At 44.2% G+C, this 18,520-nt stretch overlaps 1 protein-coding gene across 9 annotated transcripts in view; it reads left to right on the plus strand.

Moving 5' to 3' along the window:
- Window positions 1-18,520, plus strand: part of JSRP1 (junctional sarcoplasmic reticulum protein 1) — an 85,013-nt gene that overhangs the window by 65,245 nt on the left and 1,248 nt on the right. For 4 of the 9 annotated variants that reach the window (XM_031948097.1, XM_031948099.1, XM_023496857.2 and 1 more), the window contains 6 exons: window positions 6,027-6,191; window positions 10,840-11,030; window positions 16,302-16,348; window positions 16,994-17,093; window positions 17,539-17,718; window positions 18,269-18,363. In XM_031948097.1, the coding sequence (XP_031803957.1) occupies window positions 10,913-11,030; window positions 16,302-16,348; window positions 16,994-17,093; window positions 17,539-17,718; window positions 18,269-18,363 (540 nt within the window). In that variant the 5' untranslated portion in view covers window positions 6,027-6,191; window positions 10,840-10,912. Of the gene's footprint in view, window positions 1-6,026; window positions 6,192-6,222; window positions 7,943-10,839; window positions 11,031-16,301; window positions 16,349-16,974; window positions 17,094-17,538; window positions 17,719-18,268; window positions 18,364-18,520 lie in introns of those variants that run through there. The other 5 variants (XM_031948101.1, XM_031948100.1, XM_031948103.1 and 2 more) reach the window with 4 other exon arrangements.

Genomic DNA, 18,520 nt, shown 5'->3' on the forward strand with positions numbered 1-18,520 from the left:
GCCGTTAGAGCCCAGGATGTCAGAGCTGGGAGAATCCTTAGAGACTATCTTGGCCAAACCCGTCATTGAACAGAGAGAAACTTAGACCCACAGAGGAGCAATGACTTCCCTGTTTTTCTTTTCCCCAACTTAGGGGTCCTTCTTTTTCCTCCCATTGTTTTTCTAAATGGGGCATATAAGAATGATGAAGATCTAAGGAGGAATAACAATAAAAACACTTCTATAATTGTCTCTCCTCTATCTCCCATATGATGGTTACCCAGAAAGCTTGCATGTGTTGTTTTCCCCGAGATTTACTTATACATGCTTGCTTTGTTTCTTTATATGCACATTCCCTATACATCTTGGGTATGTAATCTCTCTCTGTCTCTTATCTCTGTCTCTCTCTCTCTCTTGCTCTCTCTCTGTCTCTGTCTCTGTCTCTTTTAAGCTTCTAACTAGGTGCTTGATTAAGCTTCCTCCCTTTTATTTCCCTTCTATGACTGAATTTTTGTGCTAGTGTTGATGAGTAAATGTTTTCCTTTCAGCAAATATTTTTGGGCATACTCATTAGGTGAAAAGCACTATTCTGGACAGTGTGGATTTAGAGACAGTGATTATAGTCTACTCTAAATGATAAGACATGTCTCGTGAGTGGCATTTGAGGAGACCTCAAAGAACAGGCAGGATTTTGGCAAGTATAGATGAAGTGGGGAGGAAGAGACATGAGAATTATATAAAATTCAAAAGTTTTTGCATAGACAAAATAAATGCAACAAAAATTAGAAGGGAAGTGGCAAATTTCTCTAATAAGAGTATAATGTCCAATATTTATAGAGAACTGATTCAAAATATAAGAATGAAAGCATTTCCCAAATAGAAAAATAGCAAAAGGGTATGAATAGTTTTCAGAGGATAAAATCCAAACTATCAATAGCCATGTGAAAAAATGCTCCAAATTACCAATAATTAAAGAAATACATATTTTTAAAAAATCTAGGTTTCTACCTTGTTATTGTGCTGTGAGCCATAAAGGAGATGGTCTTGGAGAAATCTAGAAAGATATTTATGAACAGAGCAAAATGAGCAGATCCAAAAGAATAATCTATACAGTAATAACATTGTAAAGACAAAATATTTTGAAAGGCTTAAGAACTCTGATAAATATGATTAACATCATGATTGTTTTTATTTATCTCACAATATGAAGGTGATGCAATAGTGGCAGTGCAGAAAGTTGTAGGAACCACTTTTTGGTCGAAGGCGTGGGTCCAATGTGAAAGAATTCATGAACCCAAAATATTAGTGGCAAAAAAAGGAAATTTTATTGGCACTGAGAAGTCAGTTTTGCTAGGAAGAATGACTTCGTCAGTGGCAAAATCCTGGCAGAGAAATAAAAAGGGTTGTCACTGAGAAGAGAATGTCTTCACAGCAGGCAAGAGTCCTGGTAGGCAGCTATGCCCTACTCCGGGCTTCTGCAAAGATAATGAGTTTAGAATTATCCTTTACAGAAGTCTGAGGCTAAAGCTTCCAGTTAAAAAAAAAAAAGCCAATGCCCCCAGGCCTAGACGCTAATCTTGGAGTTTCAGCCACTCAAAATTAGGCCCAGATCTCCAACTGAATGAAAATCATTTTGAAGACTTCCTGAAGTGCGGCTCTGAGCTACCCAAAAGATCAGTGGTGGGGGTGATTTGCCTTAGAAAGGCCCAGTCTATAAAAACCATTACATTGAATTCCCAATCCCTATATTTATGCACACCTGCATTTTTGATTTCCTTCACAGGCTAATTGTACAATATTTCAGAGTCTGATTCTTTTTGTACAGCAAAATATCGGTTTGGTCATGTATACTTATTGTGTATCTAATTTATATTTTAATATATTTAACATCTACTGGTCATCCTGCCATCTGGGGGAGGGGGTGGGGGGTAAGAGGGAAAAAATTGGAATAAGAGGTTTGGAAATTGTTAATGCTGTAAAGTTACCCATGCATATAACCTGTAAATAAAAGACTATTAAAAAGAAAGAAAGGCCCAGTCTAGAAAATATGCCTTCTCCTAGACACTCTAGAATCTGGGAGATTCTGAATCAAAGGGGACATAATTTCAGAGTGATTACTTTACAGATTAAAGGGGACACAGTTTCACCCCCATCAAAGGCCCTTTTCTTCCACAGCCTCCTCCCTACCTTTTTTCCCCTTTAAAATGTACTGTCAACTGCAGAGAAGGAAACAGTCCTTTGCCACCATTAAGCTATGGATTATTAAACAATATGCCTCTTAAATATGCTGTAAATATGATGTAGATTCTTTTAGGAATGAAAAAGAAAAGCTTCACAGTTCAGTGATAAGAAATTCCTTGAAAGAAAAGAGCAGAGTGAAATGAGCAGGACCAGAAGGTCATTATATACATCAACAACAAGACTATATGATGATCAATTCTGGTGGACAAGGCCATCTTCAACAATGAGATGAATCCAATCAGTTCCAATAGAGCAGTAATGAACTGAACCAGCTACATCCAGGGAAAGAACTCTGGGAGACGACAATGAACTACTACATAGAATTCCCAATCCCTTTATTTTTGTCTGCCTGCATTTTTGATTTCCTTCACAGGCTAATTGTACACTATGTCAAAGTCTGATTCTTCTTGTGCAGCAAAATAACTGTTTGGACATGTATATGTATATTGTATTTAACATATACTTTAACATATTTAACATGTATTAGACTACCTGCCATCTGGAGGAGGGATGGGGGGAAGGAGGGGAAAAATTGGAACAAAAGGTTTTGCAATTGTCAACGCTGAAAAAATTACCCATGCATATATCTTGTAAATAAAAAGCTATAATAAAAAAATAAAAATAAAGTGGAAGAAAAAAAGAAAGAAAGAAAAGAGCAAAAATGAAATTTGAAGACTTCTGCCTTTTTTCAGGCTCAGCATTTCTTAAATTATCACTCCTTGGCCCGTTTTCCAAGTCAGTTGTTTTGGATAATTAATCAATTTTTGGATTTTATTCTAATATTTTTCTTTTGTTTCTTTTTGTTTCTTTTCTTTTTCTTTTATTTCTTCTTGTCTCAGAGAGTCATTAAGTTCTATTTGAGCCCTTCTAATTTTCTAATTTGGTGCAATTCAAGAATTCTAATTCAAAGATAATTCTAATTTTGGTATATTCTAATTCTTTGAGGAGTCTGCTACTTGGGTAAGATTTTCTTCCTTATGGTTCCAAGTAATTTATTCACCTTTCAATTCTTTCCTCCACAGAGTTATATTTTATTTATCATTTACTTTTTTTATTAATGCTTTTTGTTTTCAAAACATGGATGAACAATTTTTCAACATTGACCCTTGCAAAACCTTGTGTTTTAAATTTTCCCCTCCTTCCCTCTCCCCTTTCCTCTAGATGACAGGTATATATATATATATATATATATGTTAAACATGTTAAAATATATATCATTTACTTTTTTAAAATCTCTTGCTTCATTTCTTTTAGATACTCTTGTAGCCCTTGTGGTCAAAACATTTTTTTTCCCTTTGAGATCATATTTGTAGTTATGGATTTATTCTTTGTATGGACTAACCTCATGGATGAGCCTTTAGCTCAAAATTCCTTAATAGTGTTTGGTGTTTTTCTGGCTTAGCCCTGACTCTAGCCTCAGTCTGGGGCCATCCAAACTCTTGAATGGAATTGTGGGGCCTTATTTGATCCTGACCTGTTTCCTGGCCTCCTCACTGGTCTTTGTCTCCCTTTGTATTAGTCTTCAGATTTCTGGCAGGTTTCCTTCCATAATCCCAGTTAGAGCTCTACAGCCTTCTGGCCCCTTGAAGCATCCCATCTTCTGGTCTGAGCTCCCATCCTCTTAGAGGCTTCCCCAAGTAAAGACCCTGGAGGGTCCCTATCAGGGCATGGCTGCAGGTTTCTTGCCTGGTCCCCAGAGTTCAGGCTAGCTTCTACAGTGGAACCCTTTTCCAATCCCCATGACTTCCCGACTTCCTTATGGTGCACCCTGAGCCAGATGGAGGAACTTTGGATTTCATGATGGTTATTTGATCTGGTGCCCTGTTTAGATCATTATTGGAGTATGTGTGGGAATGCCAGGAGCCTCTGCAGACTTCTATGCTGCCATATTCACTGGAAGGCGAGGCCCCTTGTGCCCTTTCTTACTCAGGGTCTGTATTGACAAAGGCCCACTCACTGCACAGGCATGCTTCTTCTGGTCTTTTGGTTTTCCAAAATTAGAAGCTCTGTAGCATCAGAGGGAGAATGTTGATCCTAAAAAGACAAGCTTTTATGGTATTATAGAGTTAGGGACTATTCAAAGTGGTCTGATATTTCCCAGCTGTTGCCTAAGTTTCTCTCTATTGGTACAAAGCACTGGGAATATAAAAAGAAAAAAAAAATCAAAATGTCATCTACCTTCAAAGAGGTTCCATTCTACCCAGGATGTAACATGTCCACAAATAAGTATGAACAAGTTTGTCTTAGGAGGGAGATCTCTAATAACCAGAGGAGTTAGGAAAGGCTTCCAGAAGCAGGGGATTGCCAGGTAAAACCTATTCAAAAGCATGGAGGAGGGAAATGGACCGTTAAATTTGAGGGATAGCAAAATAAGCCAGTTTGTCAGCAAGGTGCTGACATACATGCAAAGGGGAATAATGTAAAATAAATCTGTAGAGGCAATCTGGAACCATATTGCCAGAGGTTTAAATGCTGAGCTGAAGCATTTTATCTTAGAGATGAAAATTCTTGAACAGGAAAGTGGTATGGTCAGACCTATGTTTTTGAAAGACTGACAGCAATGTAGAAGATGAATAACTCCAACCAAGCTAATCACTTCCATGTCTTCACTGTCCTCCTCTCCCTCAGTGCCTAGCTCATACTTCTTCCTAAATATCCTGTGGACAAAGACAGAAACAGAGATAAAGAGAAACAGAATCAAAGAGGAGAGATTCAGAGATAGAGATTAGGAGTAGAAGACAGGGGAGAGGGAGAGAGGAGATAGAGCCAGAGAAGAGATAGAGAGAATAAGGAATACAAAGAAAGGGAGTGAACAAAAAGAAAGTAGGCAGTAAAGGAAGATTGTATTCCTAAGGGAGAATGAGTCATCTGCAAATGCACCCAGTCATCCTTCCTCTTCCTCATCCCCATCCCTTGGGTGACAATGGGCTGGCAAAGCTAGCTCAAGCAGCCTTCGTTGGAGGGATCTTAGTGGGAAGGGACATGACCTGGTTCAGTTATAATAATCATTCCAATTTCTGAAGCATTTTAAAGGCTTATAAAGCATTTTCTTCTCAGTGGCCAGGTAGATGTAAGCCTGATTGTTATCTTCAATGCAATTCTAGAAACATAAGGTTTACTTACTGTGGTGAAGGCCTGGGCTAATTTGATATTCAAAGCCAAAACGAGGCCCCGAAAGCTCAAAGAAGACTTTTGACCCCAAAACCCCAGTCCTTTCCCTTGTATCATCCTGCCTCTCCCAGATCCTCTTTGTGACCTGGAGCTTTCCCATCTGTGATGTGAAAGGACTGAATCAGAAGGCCCTTTAGATCTCTGCCCACTATAGTATTTTGTGATCTACTTTTTCATGGAAATATGCATTATTCTTATGATTGAGCAGGAGGTAGCCTCCAGTGTACTCCTCCTGCAGTGCTTCCCAAGGCACAGAAAAAACCGTGGCGGAGACCATCTGTCAGGTCTTAGAGTGTGAGCCCAGCGATGGGCGGTAGGTCTGATAGAAGGCCAGCTTAGTGAATACCGAAAAGCTCATCCCCGGATTGGCTACACGGATCCCACAGGAATTACCCACACCAGCAAAATCCCTGTGCTTGCATACAACGGTAGGCTGGGAAATTATCGGCCTGCCTGTGGCCGCACTGGCAGGACTCGGCCTGTCACCTGCCCCCTCATTCCTCTCCGCTGGCACTCCCTTGGCCAGTTGGTCAGAGAAGGAGATAAGCTGGTGACTTTCCTCCAGCCTACGACAGCTGCCTCCTCCTCCAAGGGCCTGCTGGACCTGATGTCAGTCTCTTCACGCCCCCTCCCAGGGAGAACACCATGTTTGCCGTGGCCTGCAGGGATTGGTCAGGACTTTTTCCCAGCAGGGGTGGCCACCTGTGGTTGTCCTTCAGCAGTTCTGCCCGAGTCGCAGAGTGAGAAGAGAGATTCGGCCCCCAAGGGGAGCACACAGGACCGGAACACACCACCCCCAGGTAAGGGTGGGCCTTTTCTTCTTTCTGACCCCCCAGACTACCCTGGTGGAAAAGCCTGTGGGCACACCTTCTTTTCAGGCCCAGGCAGTGATTCCGATTCCGAGGGCCTTGGCCATGCTCCGATGGACCAGGTTCAGCTGGACTTCGTGCAGTCCAGGCCTGACAACTGCAATTGGATAGACTTGGGGTTATTTGTGGAGGCACTTTCTTACTAGTCAGCGCTACTGGGAGACTTGTGTTTCCGGTCCTCTTCATTGTCTTGTGGAAAGTTTTGGTTAAAGGTCCCTATCTCTGCATGTGGGGAGAGGGAGGAGTCTTTCTAGATGGCCCCTCTTTACGAATTGATTCACTGAGGGCAAGGGCTGCCAAAAGTAAGCTCTGTGGACGCCTTCCCTTCTGGGCCATCTCCTTCAAGGTTATAACAGAACTGGGGGGAGTAGATCCAGAGCATCCCAGTAATGGGGAGATCCCCCAACTGTGTTGGGTTCTGGTCCCAACTGGGATGCTGATTCACCCTATCTGGGCCTTAATTCCCTCAGCAGCAAATGAAAGGAGTTGGATATTTTGTCTCTTAAGTCCTTTTTAGTTCTGGCATTCTGTGAGGTGTCCTAGACAGAAGATCTGCTTTCTTTCCTTGGCCCTGCTACGGATTCACTTTTGACTTCTAGTAAATCTACTCTCTGAGACTCAGTTTCCTTATCTGTAAAATGTGTAGATGAGTTCTGAGGTGCCTCCCAGCCATCCTCTCCTTTAAGCTCCCTCTGAGCTATTAGGGTTGAATCACCAAGTTAGATTAAACCAGTCCGGAAGATGGCAGGGTTTAGAATTGATAGCAATCTTAGAAATCATCTTGCCCCAGCTCCTTATTTACAGAAAACGGGCCCTTATAAATTAAGTGACATGCCCAAGACCCCCCTCATACTGAGTCGGCAGAGTTAGGGTTGGTACTCTGCCTGCTTTGCCTCTAGAGCCAGGGCCAGGGGGCAGTATGGGAGTTATTTCCATGAGTTATCTTCTCCCTATCAGAGCCCATCCTGTCCACCCAGTCCTTGCCTCTTCCCCATCTCCACCACCCATCATTCCCCGGGTAGCCAGGTTCCTGATCTGCCCAAGGAATAGCTAATGAAAGCTAATGAGTTCCCCATCACTAGAGGCATTTAAACAGGCCACATGAGAACCTGTTGGGAAGGTTACTTTGAACCACCCCAATGGTCCCTTCAAGATCTCACAGTCTGTGAAATCTTGACCTTTTTCGTTTTAACAAGAGAATTAAGGCCATCGCCCCACCCCCCTTCTTTGGCCGTGGTAAAGGAGAGCAACTAAGTGACTGGGGGCAACTTGACCCCTTATCCCGAACCATCAGGACTGTTACAAGACAGGCCAAGAAAAGTGCAGGCCCCCAAGAAAGCCGAGTGCGATGGAAGGGAAGGGGAAACTGGAGGCTCCTCCCTCCCAGTGGGCGGAGGGATGAGGGGGTAGCCCAGGCAGCTGTCGGCACAGAGGCTGGAGCCGCCCCAGCAGCAGCTCCCAGTGGCCCAGATCTCAGGGCTGAAAGGAACTTCCCCACGCCGGGCCCAGGACTGGCCCTGAGAAGCCCTCAGAGGTCATCTGGTTCAGCGCCTCATTTACACAGGCACAAGCAGAGGCAGGAGAGGGAAGCCCCCGGCCAACGCCCCAGGAGTGAGAGGGGAGGAGCTCAAAGCTGGGGTACAGACCCTCCCCGCCCCAGTCCAGAACTTGGCCCACGTCTGGTGAGAACTCTTTCTAGATCACTTATCCCATAGTTACTCTCAGCTCTTCTTTCTCTCTCTTGGGTTTGGTTCACTCTGGCACCGCAAGAAACATTAATGATGATGATAACATTCATAAAGCATCTTAAGGTTAACAAATTACTTGTGTTTGCTCTGAGATTAAGTGACTTATCCAAGATCCAACAACTTTAGTATAATTCATCCTCAGGATTTCCTGACTCCTAAATCTAGCCCCTCACCTACCATGGTTTTAGTGCTTATTTTTATTTTCACATTTATTTATTTTATTTTTAATTTATGGAATAAAAAAAAGCATTTTCATGACATAATAAAAAGGTGATTTCACATGAAACACATATACAATTTGTTATTCCTTTTAAATATATAATAAAATCACTGTGTACATTTCTTTTTTCTTCCTTCCCTCACCTTAGCGATGGCTATCATTAGACACAAATAGATACATATATTTAAAATTATTCAATATATATTCTATTTTCTCTGGATCTTTGTTATTATTTTTTCTAATTCAGGAACCTTTTTTTTTAGTATTTCAATTGGGATGATATTGAATATATAAATTAGCTTAGGTAAAATTGTCATTTTATTATATTAACCCTGCCCTACCCAACAACAACTAATATTTCTCCAATTATGTAAATCTGATTTATCTGCATAAAATTTTTTTGGTATAATTTTGTGTATATTATTTTATAAACCCTACCCCTAGGAGCTTCTGTCTCCCTCCCCGCCGATCCTCTGGAGCTAGAGGGTCATAGTGGCGGCTGTGTCACCTGTTCAGACAGCTTTTCCATGTTTCCTTTGATTCTTTATTAAGAAACTGGTCGGGGGAGTGTCCAAAGATCCTTGCCCTCAGGAGGCCCTGAGGTCTGGGCCCAGGAGTAAGTTCACAGTGCTGAGGAGCTCAGGGGCTCGGGTACCCCCCAGATTTCAAGGAGTGTTGTAGGCCCCTGCCTCTGAGTCACCGATGGACACTGGGGCCTGGCTTCCGCCAAGGTGGCAGCTCTGAATGTTGGCTGGAACTCCTTGGTGGAAGAGGTGGCCCAGAGGGGCCCAGCGCCCGGGCCTGGGGGGCATAACCCACGAGGGCATCTCCCGCTGGCTGTTTTCCCACTTCTGGCCTCAGACCTCATCTGTAAAATGGGAATAACTCCAGCTTACTAGCTTCTGCTTTTTATTGGGCACTTTCATCATCACGGTCCCATTTGAACTTCAAGGTCCGGGTAGATCAGGAGGACAAGGTTTCTCCTTCTAGCCCTTGATTTAAGAGCTGGAAGAACCGAAGAGAGCCTCTGCTCCCTTCCTCCCATTTTACAGATAAGTAAACTATGTCCCAGATCAGGAAAAGGACTTGGGCAAGGTCTCACAGACGGTAGGTGGCTGGTCCAGGGCTCCTGAACCCTGTCTAGTATTCTTGACCCTTTATTGCTTTTATGTGAAAAAAAAAAGGGACTTAATGGGAGAGAAGGCAGAGGTCTTGGGATTGATTCTAGTAATCCTTGTCCCTACTCACAGGTCAGAAATCCCATTACTTCCCTTCTCCTTTGAAGGGCAGTAAATGGCAAGGGTCATGTAGTCAGTCTAGGGCCAAACTGTCCAGTCATGGGATGTTGGCCCTGGAAGGGACCTTAAAGATCACCTGATCTAGCCCTCGCATTTTTAAAAAATGGTTTAAAACACTTAAAAATAAATATAACATAATATAATATATGATATAATAGTATATTATATTAATATATTATTATTTATATTAATATGGAATTAATGTAATTATATAAATAATATGTCAGATTATATATAATTTATTCACATAATCGTTTAATTATATAATTATACGTGTATATATTATATATAACACATATATTATATAATTATTTATATAATATATGTGTTATATATAATATAGAAGAAATAATACTATAAATATTATAATTAATATAACTTAATATTAATATGTATTGCATAATATAGATAAATATATGAATATAATATAAATTTTAAAAATTAAAATCAATAAAATAAAATATGACCTTTTGTTGTTACAGCACATTTGTGTCCAAATATATCCCTCTACTAACCAGCAAGCCATTCCTTGTTATATGTGTGTGTGTGTGTGTGTGTGTGCGCACATATTTTAAAGGGAAAGTTTAAAAATCAGTTCAGCAGAATCAAAATATCATCAGTAGTTGTCCATACATAATGTTCCACCTGAATTCAAACCTGGCCTTATGCGATTGTGGGAGAGTTCCTTACCCTCTGTCTGCCTCCATTTCCTCATCTCTAGAATGGGAATAATAACAGCACCAACCTCTTAAGATTGTTGTGAGGACTAAATAAAACAATATTTGTGGAGCAGTTATGCATATGCCTGGCACATAGTAGGTGCTTAGAAGTGCTTGTTTCCTTCCTTTCTTCCTTCCACACCCTTAGTCCCCCATCCTTGCAATAAAATGAGGGAAGTTCATTTTCTTAACTCTTTTTCTGGAACCAAGCTTGATCATTACAATAATAATAACAACAACATTTATATCCTGCTTTAAAGTCTGTAAGGTACTTGGCAAATATTATCTCATTGGATAATATTTCCACAATGATCCTAGGAGGTAGGTGCTGTTATTGTCCCCATGTTACAGATGAGAAAACAGAGGGTTGGGCCAAGATAGTCTCTAAGGATTCTCCCAGCTCTGACCTCCAGGGTTCTAAAGGCCCTCCCCATTGCTATCCTGTGTTCTGAGGTCTGTACTAGCCCTAAGATCATTCTTTACTCAGAAGAAAGGTTCCCAGGAGAGCTGCATATAAATTTCACTTTTAAAAACAAAACCTCATTTTGTAAGTAACCTCCCATGCGCCCTGTTTATAGCCAACTTTTCTTCCAGGAAAGGGTCTCCGTAAGAAGTGTGTGATGTCCCTCTGAGCCCATTCCTGCTATTTGAGGAGCCTGTTCTCAATATGGCAACAGGGGACCTTGAGGTGCTGGACAGGGGTCTGGGCTGCCCCGAGACCATTGAGGAGCTGACCATGTCAGTGGAGAGATCCAGGAAACAATCACAGGAGGAGAAGGCCAAAGGTACCCAGATCCGTGGGATACTTCATTTTGGTGGAGGGCTGTTATTTTGTATAAAAGACTCATTCCTGAAAAGTGTTAATGAAGTCATGTCCTGAATTCTGGGCTAACCTTTCATAATCATTCCTTCTGTAACAGTTTTCCTGTACCTGCTTCTTTTGGAGAATCTGTGGGGCAGCTAGATGGCCCTGGCCTGTAGGCAGAAGGACTCGAGTTCAAATCTGGGTTCAGAAACTTACTAGATGTGGACCCTGGGCAAGTCACTTAAGTCCACTTGGCTGGCAAAAAAAAAAAAAAAAAAATCTTGTACTCTTAGAATAGTGAAATCCACAGTGGGTTTGGAAGGGACCTTAGAGCAATCTAACTAACTAATCCCTTGCTTCTTTTTTTTTTTTTTTTTTTTTTTCATTTTATTGGATTATTTTACCCAATCACATTTAAAATGATAAGAGGTTTCTATTTGCCTCCATTTATCTCTAATATTGCCATTATTCTGAGGTAAGATTTTCCCCACTCTTTCTCTGTATTTTTGTCTCTTCAATTACTTCAGCTTAATCTTATTTCAAAGCAACTCTATTCTCACTTGTTCTCTTCTCACACTCACGTCCCATCCTCCCCTCCCCATATGTTTCCCCTTTGCTTACTTTTAGAGCTTTGCTTAACTTATTAGTTCCTTTTTATTTCTTCCTTTTGTCTAGTTATTTAATTCTTCCCCTTTTCCAAAACCCTTTCAGTTAAATAGTCAAGAAAAATCCACCTTTTGCCCCAGTTCAACTAGTTTTGATCATTAGTTTTAAAAATTTCATTTCCTGCGCCTTTTTCTGAAAAATATTTATTTTCTTTCCCCCTCGGCATTATTTTGCCTTTCTGCCTATTCTAGACTAATATTTTTTTGCTCATATCAAAGCCCTAATACTTAATAAGTCATTTTTTTGTTTCTGTATTCCTCATGGAATTAATATAGCTATAGCTTTCTTTATTTTTATTAATATATTTTTATTTTATTAATATATTATTATTTATTATATTATATATATTAATATTATATTAATATATTTTATTAATATAATATTAATATATTTTATTAATATAGCTATTTGCTTTCTTCTAAATCATTTCTGTAGGACAACGAGGTGACACAGGAGCTACAGCCAGGAATCAATAGGACACTGAGTTCAAATCTGCCCTTAGATACTTATTGTGATCCTGGGCGAGTCACTTAACTCTGTTTGCCTCAGTTTCCAAAAACCGTAAAATTAGCTGGAGCTTCTGCTCCACTCTGGTATCTCACCTAGAAAACTCCAAACATGGTCACAGAGAGTTGGACTCAACTGAATGCTAACAACAAAAGTTTCTAAATTGTTGCCTAGTTGATCCTGCCCCCCAATCTGGTCCCCTTTTAGAATTGTGCCTCATTCTTAGAAATCTCAGTTCCTGCAGGTTTTACAAGGAATATTTCATAATACCATTCACAAGACATTTTTCTACGTCTCTGTGCAGTTCATTATTAACCTTTATCATTTTTTTTATTCCTAATGCTATGAAATCTCTACTCTAGCGCTATGGTCTCCACTCTTCCTGGTATCATTTGCCCCGAGGGCTCAGATTCCCCTTCTCCTGAGTCAGGATATGGGGTCCCTCAGTGCCAGATATTTGCAGATTCAACCCCCCTCTCCCTGGATCTCTCTTCTTCTCTGCTAGTGTTACCCTGCCCCACTCCTGAAACAAGATTTCCTTTTTCTCTCTGTTTTGATGCTTCCCTCTGCATCCTCACCATTCTCCTGTAGCATCTCTTCTTGACAGACTAGGATTTTTTTCTCCTTGGCCTTGATCAAGGCACTTCACTTGTTACCTCTCCTCCCCCCTGTCATGCACTCTCCCATTCTGAATCTGGTCCCACAGAAACACTGACTCACTTGAGGGCAGGGTGTTGGGAAGGGCAGCCCTTCACATTTGGGGCCCATCTCTCCACCATCACTTCTTTTCCACTTCTGCTTTTACCCTTGTCTGCTCTTGTACTTTTAGAAAGAAACCTCTTGATGGTCTTTTGTTATTCTTTTGTTGTCCTTGGTTGTAGTTTTTGTTTCTTTCTTGTGTTTCTGTTGTCTGAGGTTTTTGAACAACAAATAATTTGTTCAGATCTGGTTTTCTTTGAGGAAAGCTTCAAATGCCTCCTGTTTATTGAATGTTCTTTTTTCCCCCCATTAATGGTTAGGCTCAGGTTTTCAGCTTACGTTACTCTAGGTTGCTCATTAGAACACATTATTCCATACCCAGCGGGGGTGTCTGATGGATGCCAAATAGTCTTGTGTAATTCAACTTCCTTTCCTTAATATATGAGGGCCTGGTTGCTTGCAGAATTTGTTGTCAGTGATTATTAAATTTAACTACCATGTGTCTTGGAGTTAATAGTGTGGTTTTTGAATTCTTATGTCGGCTGCATGTATCCTGAACTTGAAATCAGTCTTTTGCTTGTATGGAGATCGTTTCCTTTGAATGTAAAGGCTTTTTGCCTCTCTTCTTTCACTTTCTCCTTCACTTCTATGTATTTGCATTCCCAATCAATCAGTTATTTTCTCTTTCGTTTCTTTAGGATGACTACAATTTCAAGTCTTTCTTTTCTGCCAATTATTTCTTCTCTGCAGGTCATAAATTTTGCTTTCAGATTTCTTAATTCTCTTTTAAACCATTTGGTAACATCCTGCTGTGTTGTTGTTCTTTTGAATATTTATTTAAAACTAAATAAAATTTTTTTAAAAAACAAAGACAGAAAAAGGAAAATTAAAAAGGAAAAACAAAACACTATTATGTGGCTTAGAATGGTGAGTGACCCCCATACAATAAAAAAAGCTGGAGATATCTCTAGGAGCAAAACAAATTATACTTTCTTGTATAAGAAAGCAGGCATCTTGGAGACAGGTTTAACAGTTTAAATAGTCCCTAATACAAATGCCCCTCCCAGCACAGACCCTCACCCTCATTGGCTGAGGGTCTTACATTCTAAACCTGGGAACTACCCAGAAAATTAAACTTTGGAATATTGATTGAAATTGAATATTGTTGAAATTGAACCTTGAAGTTTCACTTTGTCTGCGATCAGTGATTCCTGCTGCAGTTTCTTGGGAATCCATCAGATGTCTATTCATTTTCTCGCATTATTTGTTCATAATGTTGGAAACAAAATTCTGAACCCCAATAATGGAGCAGTAAATAAACTCAGGAGGAGCGAGGTCCTGCGGAAGTGGGGGTGAGACTCAAAATGGAGTCTGGAGCAAAGTCTGAGCTCTCCTCTCCCAGCCACAGAGCCCCTCCCTCATCTTTGCCCCACTGGGCTGATAAAGTTCACGTTCTCTCCTGATCCTCCCACAGCCTCCACCCCTTCCCATGCTCCCGGGCCTGCTCCACACCTTCTGTGGCCATGAAAATGAGCCTCGGCTCCTCCTGGGGAGAACAAGTTCATACTCATGAAGCAATTAAGCATTCCTCCTCTAGCCAAGCTATGACCTTTGCCCCACTTTCAGCTTTTTTTGCTTTACGTCTAGTTCTGTCCAGTTTTACCTGGTTTCAAGTCGTTTCGGGAGCTCCCGTGCTCCCTCCTTTGGACTGTTTGCATTTTCAGGCTTCCTGTTTTCCTCTCTTTGGAAACATAACTGTCGTTTCTCACAAGAGATGCCTGAACTCTTTTACCTGATGTGGAGGTTATACTCCTTTCAGTTATCAATATCTTCCCTCTTGGTTTATCTGCTCATGCTGAATGTCTTTAACTAAATTTCCCTTCCTTATCCCCACTGTAGCAGCAATCCAATACAGGTTAAATACATGCAATTCTTCTAAGCATATTTTCCTATGCAAAAAAAAAAAAAAAAAAAAATCAGATCAAAAGGGAAAAACACAAGTAAAAAAAAAAAAAAAGCAAACAAACAACAAAAAAGGTGCAAATACTATATTTTGATCCACATTCAGTCCCCATAGTCCTGTCTCTGGGTGCAGATGGCTCTCTCCATCACAAAGCTATTGGAAATGGCCTGAATCAGATCATTGTGGAAAGCACCCAAGGCCATCACAGTGATCATCATGTAATCTTGCTGCCCTGCACGATATTCTCTTGGTTCTTATCACTTTACTCAGCATCAGTTCATGGAAGTCCCTCAGGCCTCTCTGAAATCATCCTGCTGATTGTTCCTTTTCTTTTTTCTTTTCTTTATATTGGAAAGCTTTTTATCATAGGTAAGGTGGGAGAGCTGGGCCGGGGTTAGACGATTCCAAATTTGTTGGCACCACCCAGAACATCGTAGTCTGGAGCAGCAGGCCTTCTCTCCTGCAGGCCAGGGCAGGCGCTGACCTCGGCCACGGCCAGGCCGTCCCGCTTCTTTAGGGCCTGCTGGATCTGAACCCTGCTGGCCTTGATGTCCATAAGACAAGGCTGTTGCCCTAAGTCTTCTTCGTAGCAGACCCAGTGGTCAAGGGAAACTGGATGACGGCGGGGGGGCAGGGGGGAGAAGACAAGCTTGGTTCTCCCAGGGGCACTTTTCCCAGGACTGCCCTCCTGTCTTAGTGTCAGGCCCCTGGAAGGTGGGGGATGTTCAGACCTTTGGATGGCTTTCAACACCATCTTTTTGGCCTTCAAGGCCTTGGATTTGGCTTCTGTCTTGGAGGGGGCAATGGCCTCTTCATCTTTGTTGTCATCTTGGGGGAAAGACCTCACCATTTCTTATAGAGCAATAAAATTCCATAACATTTATATACCACAGTTTATTCAGTCATTCTCCAATGATGGGCATCCACTCAGTTTCCAGTTTCTGGCCACTACAGACAGGGCTGCCACAAACATTCGTGCACATACAGGTCCCTTTCTCTACTTTAAGATCTCTTTGGGATCCAGACCAAGTAGAGACACACTGCTGGATCAAAGGGTGCAGTTTGATAAACCTTTGGGCATAGATCCAAATTGTAGAACCAGTTTTTTTTTTAATTTAAATTTTTTTGTTGTTGTCGTTGTTGAGGCAATTGGGGTTAAGTGACTTGCCCAGAGTCACACAGCTAGGCTGTGTCTGAGGCCAGGTTTGAACTCGGGGCCCTCCTGACTTCAGGGTTTGTGCTCTATCTACTGGGCCACCCAGCTGCCCTAGTAACAGTTCTTTAATGTGGGATGGAGAGAGGGGATTTGGGACAGGAAGAGGAGGGGGGTGCAGGGGGCTGACCCAGGCTGGGTGGTGGTAGCCTTGCTCTGCAGTGGCCCTCTCTCAATTTACCACCGTCTAATGTCCTCCCTAGGTGATGAGCAGGCAGAAAGTAGAGACGAGGTGAGCAGCCAAGCGCAGGTACGTAGCCCACAGAAAGGGTTTTTGGGTGAAAAGACAAAAGTCAAAAGGAAGGTCCCCAACCAAGGCTGGGGGACAGCAGCTCGAGGACATCACCGCAGACACTGTTCCCCCCCCCCGCCACACACAGCCGCCAAAGCCATGTCTGTCCCCAGCCCGAGCAGTCTCAGAGCTGAGAGTGCCAGAGCTCGGAGGGACCCTGGCGTGGCCCTGGCGGCCTTGACTCCTCTTCCAGATTTATTCCCCAACTGCCCTTTCCCCAGCCAAACTGGCCCTCCTTGCTTGGCCCTGCCTGTGAGCCTTTGCCCAGGCCGTGCCCCACTCCTGGCTGCCTTCCTCCCTTCCCCGCCACCTCTTAGACCGAGTCCTCCAAGCCTTTCCCCAGCATTCTCCATGCTCCGAGCACAGCGGGGCAGCCCAGAATGGAGCTCGAAGGCCGTGAAGGCCAGGCCATCAGCTCCTTGTGTTCCCGGCAGCGCTCAGCCTGGCCCTTGCAGCCAGTGGTAATGTCTGGGAGCTGGTGCCCGAGGCCCTTCAAGGGCTGAGCTCCAGCAGCTGTGAGGCTTCACACGCCAAGGCTCTGTGGGGATTCAGTTACCCCTTTCTCAGGGCGGCTTTTCTGCCAGCTTCTTCTTCCCGGGCTAGGGGCCGATGGAGGAGGAGCAGGCCCTGGATGGGGAAGGTTCCCGGGGGGCCAGGCCCTCGAAGGCAAAGGCAGAGAAGGAGAGAGGGAAGACCACTGCAGGTGAGGCCCCGGGGCAGCAGGCCGGCCAAGGGCAGGGCCAGAGACAGGATGGGGACAGGGCCTGGGGGTAAAGGCAAGGGGTAAAGGCAGGGGGCAAAGGCAAGGGGCAAGGGCAGCGGCAGGGCCAGAGACAGGACTGGGGACAGAGCCTGGGGGCAAAGGCAGGGGGCAAGGCAGGGGCAGGGCCTGGGGGCAAAGGCAGGGGCAAGACTGGGAACAAGGCCAGGGGCAGGGGCAGGCCCTTGGTTGTTAAAGGGTCTGGAAAAGGGCGGCTGCCTCTGAGAAGCAAAGCTGGGCAGTGGGGAAAGTCGCCCTTAGTGTGTGACCCGGGCCGAGTCCCCTGGCCCCTGGGCCTCCCTTTCTCCACCTGTGGAAGGAGGGTGGCCCCAGTGGTCCCTAAGGTGTTTCCCAGCCTTATTCTGACTCCTGGTCCCTGGCTCCCCAGCTTCCAAGAGCACCCCGGCCAGGAAGAAAAGCAAGGCCCCGTCCCAGCCCCAGCTGAAGCTGCCGCGGACCGTGGGGCCCGGGACCGACGAGCTGCCTTGGGGAGAGATCACCCTCAACAAGTGCCTGGCGCTGGCCTCCGTCATGGCCGTCCTGAGCGTGGCCTTCCAGGTGTTCCAGGGTAAGCCGGGCCGGCCCCCCCCAGCAGAGGGGCAGCAGACGGAGGGGGTCTGTTTCAGGCCCGAGTCCCTCCCTCGGCCCCCTCCCCGCTGGGGGGAGGGGGCTGGACTCTTCCTGAGCCTCCCCTAAACCAACCCCATTCCCAAGACAAGATGGTGGAAGACCTGACCCTGGAGAGGGAGGGGCTGTGACCCCCAAGTCGGTGGCTGGGCCTGAGGCTCTATTCCTTCACTCAAGTGGGGAGCCTTGGAGTGAATGACCGGGTGTGAGGGGGGTCCTTCCCCAGGCCTTGACCTCCTCTCCCTTTACTGTCAGAGCTGTCCCAGCCCAGGAGTTCTGAGGGTCCCTGTTCTTAGGGCACTGCCCGCGTTGAAGTGGGGGCCCTGGGAGAGGGACCCTGAGCAGCAGGAACAAGTCAGGCTGGCATGGAAGGGAAAACAAAGGGGCTTCCCCCGATTTGTTAGGAGCCCCTGCTCTGCGTCCCATTGGGTAAACTCCAAGAGCCCCTGCCAGCTTGGGGGTGACCGAGCCCTGGGCTTCTCTTTCCTCAGACGTCATCGATGGGGAGGACGAGGGCCCCGAGGCCGCCCCTGCCCTGTGGGCCTGGCCAGGCAGCAGCACCCCAAGGGACAGCCAACCCAAACTGGTAAGGAGGGGGAGACTCCCCAGTGAAGAGAGGGTCAAATGGCTGTGCCCCCACGGGGTGGCTGAGTCTGATGGAAGTTTCCTCATGTCAAGCGACTGCAGGGCCTCTTGTTGGTCCCCAGGAGCCGAGACCAAGCTCATCCTGGCCCTAGGGCCTG

This window comes from Sarcophilus harrisii, chromosome 1, assembly GCF_902635505.1.
Source record: "Sarcophilus harrisii chromosome 1, mSarHar1.11, whole genome shotgun sequence".
Classification (NCBI taxonomy): domain Eukaryota; kingdom Metazoa; phylum Chordata; class Mammalia; order Dasyuromorphia; family Dasyuridae; genus Sarcophilus; species Sarcophilus harrisii.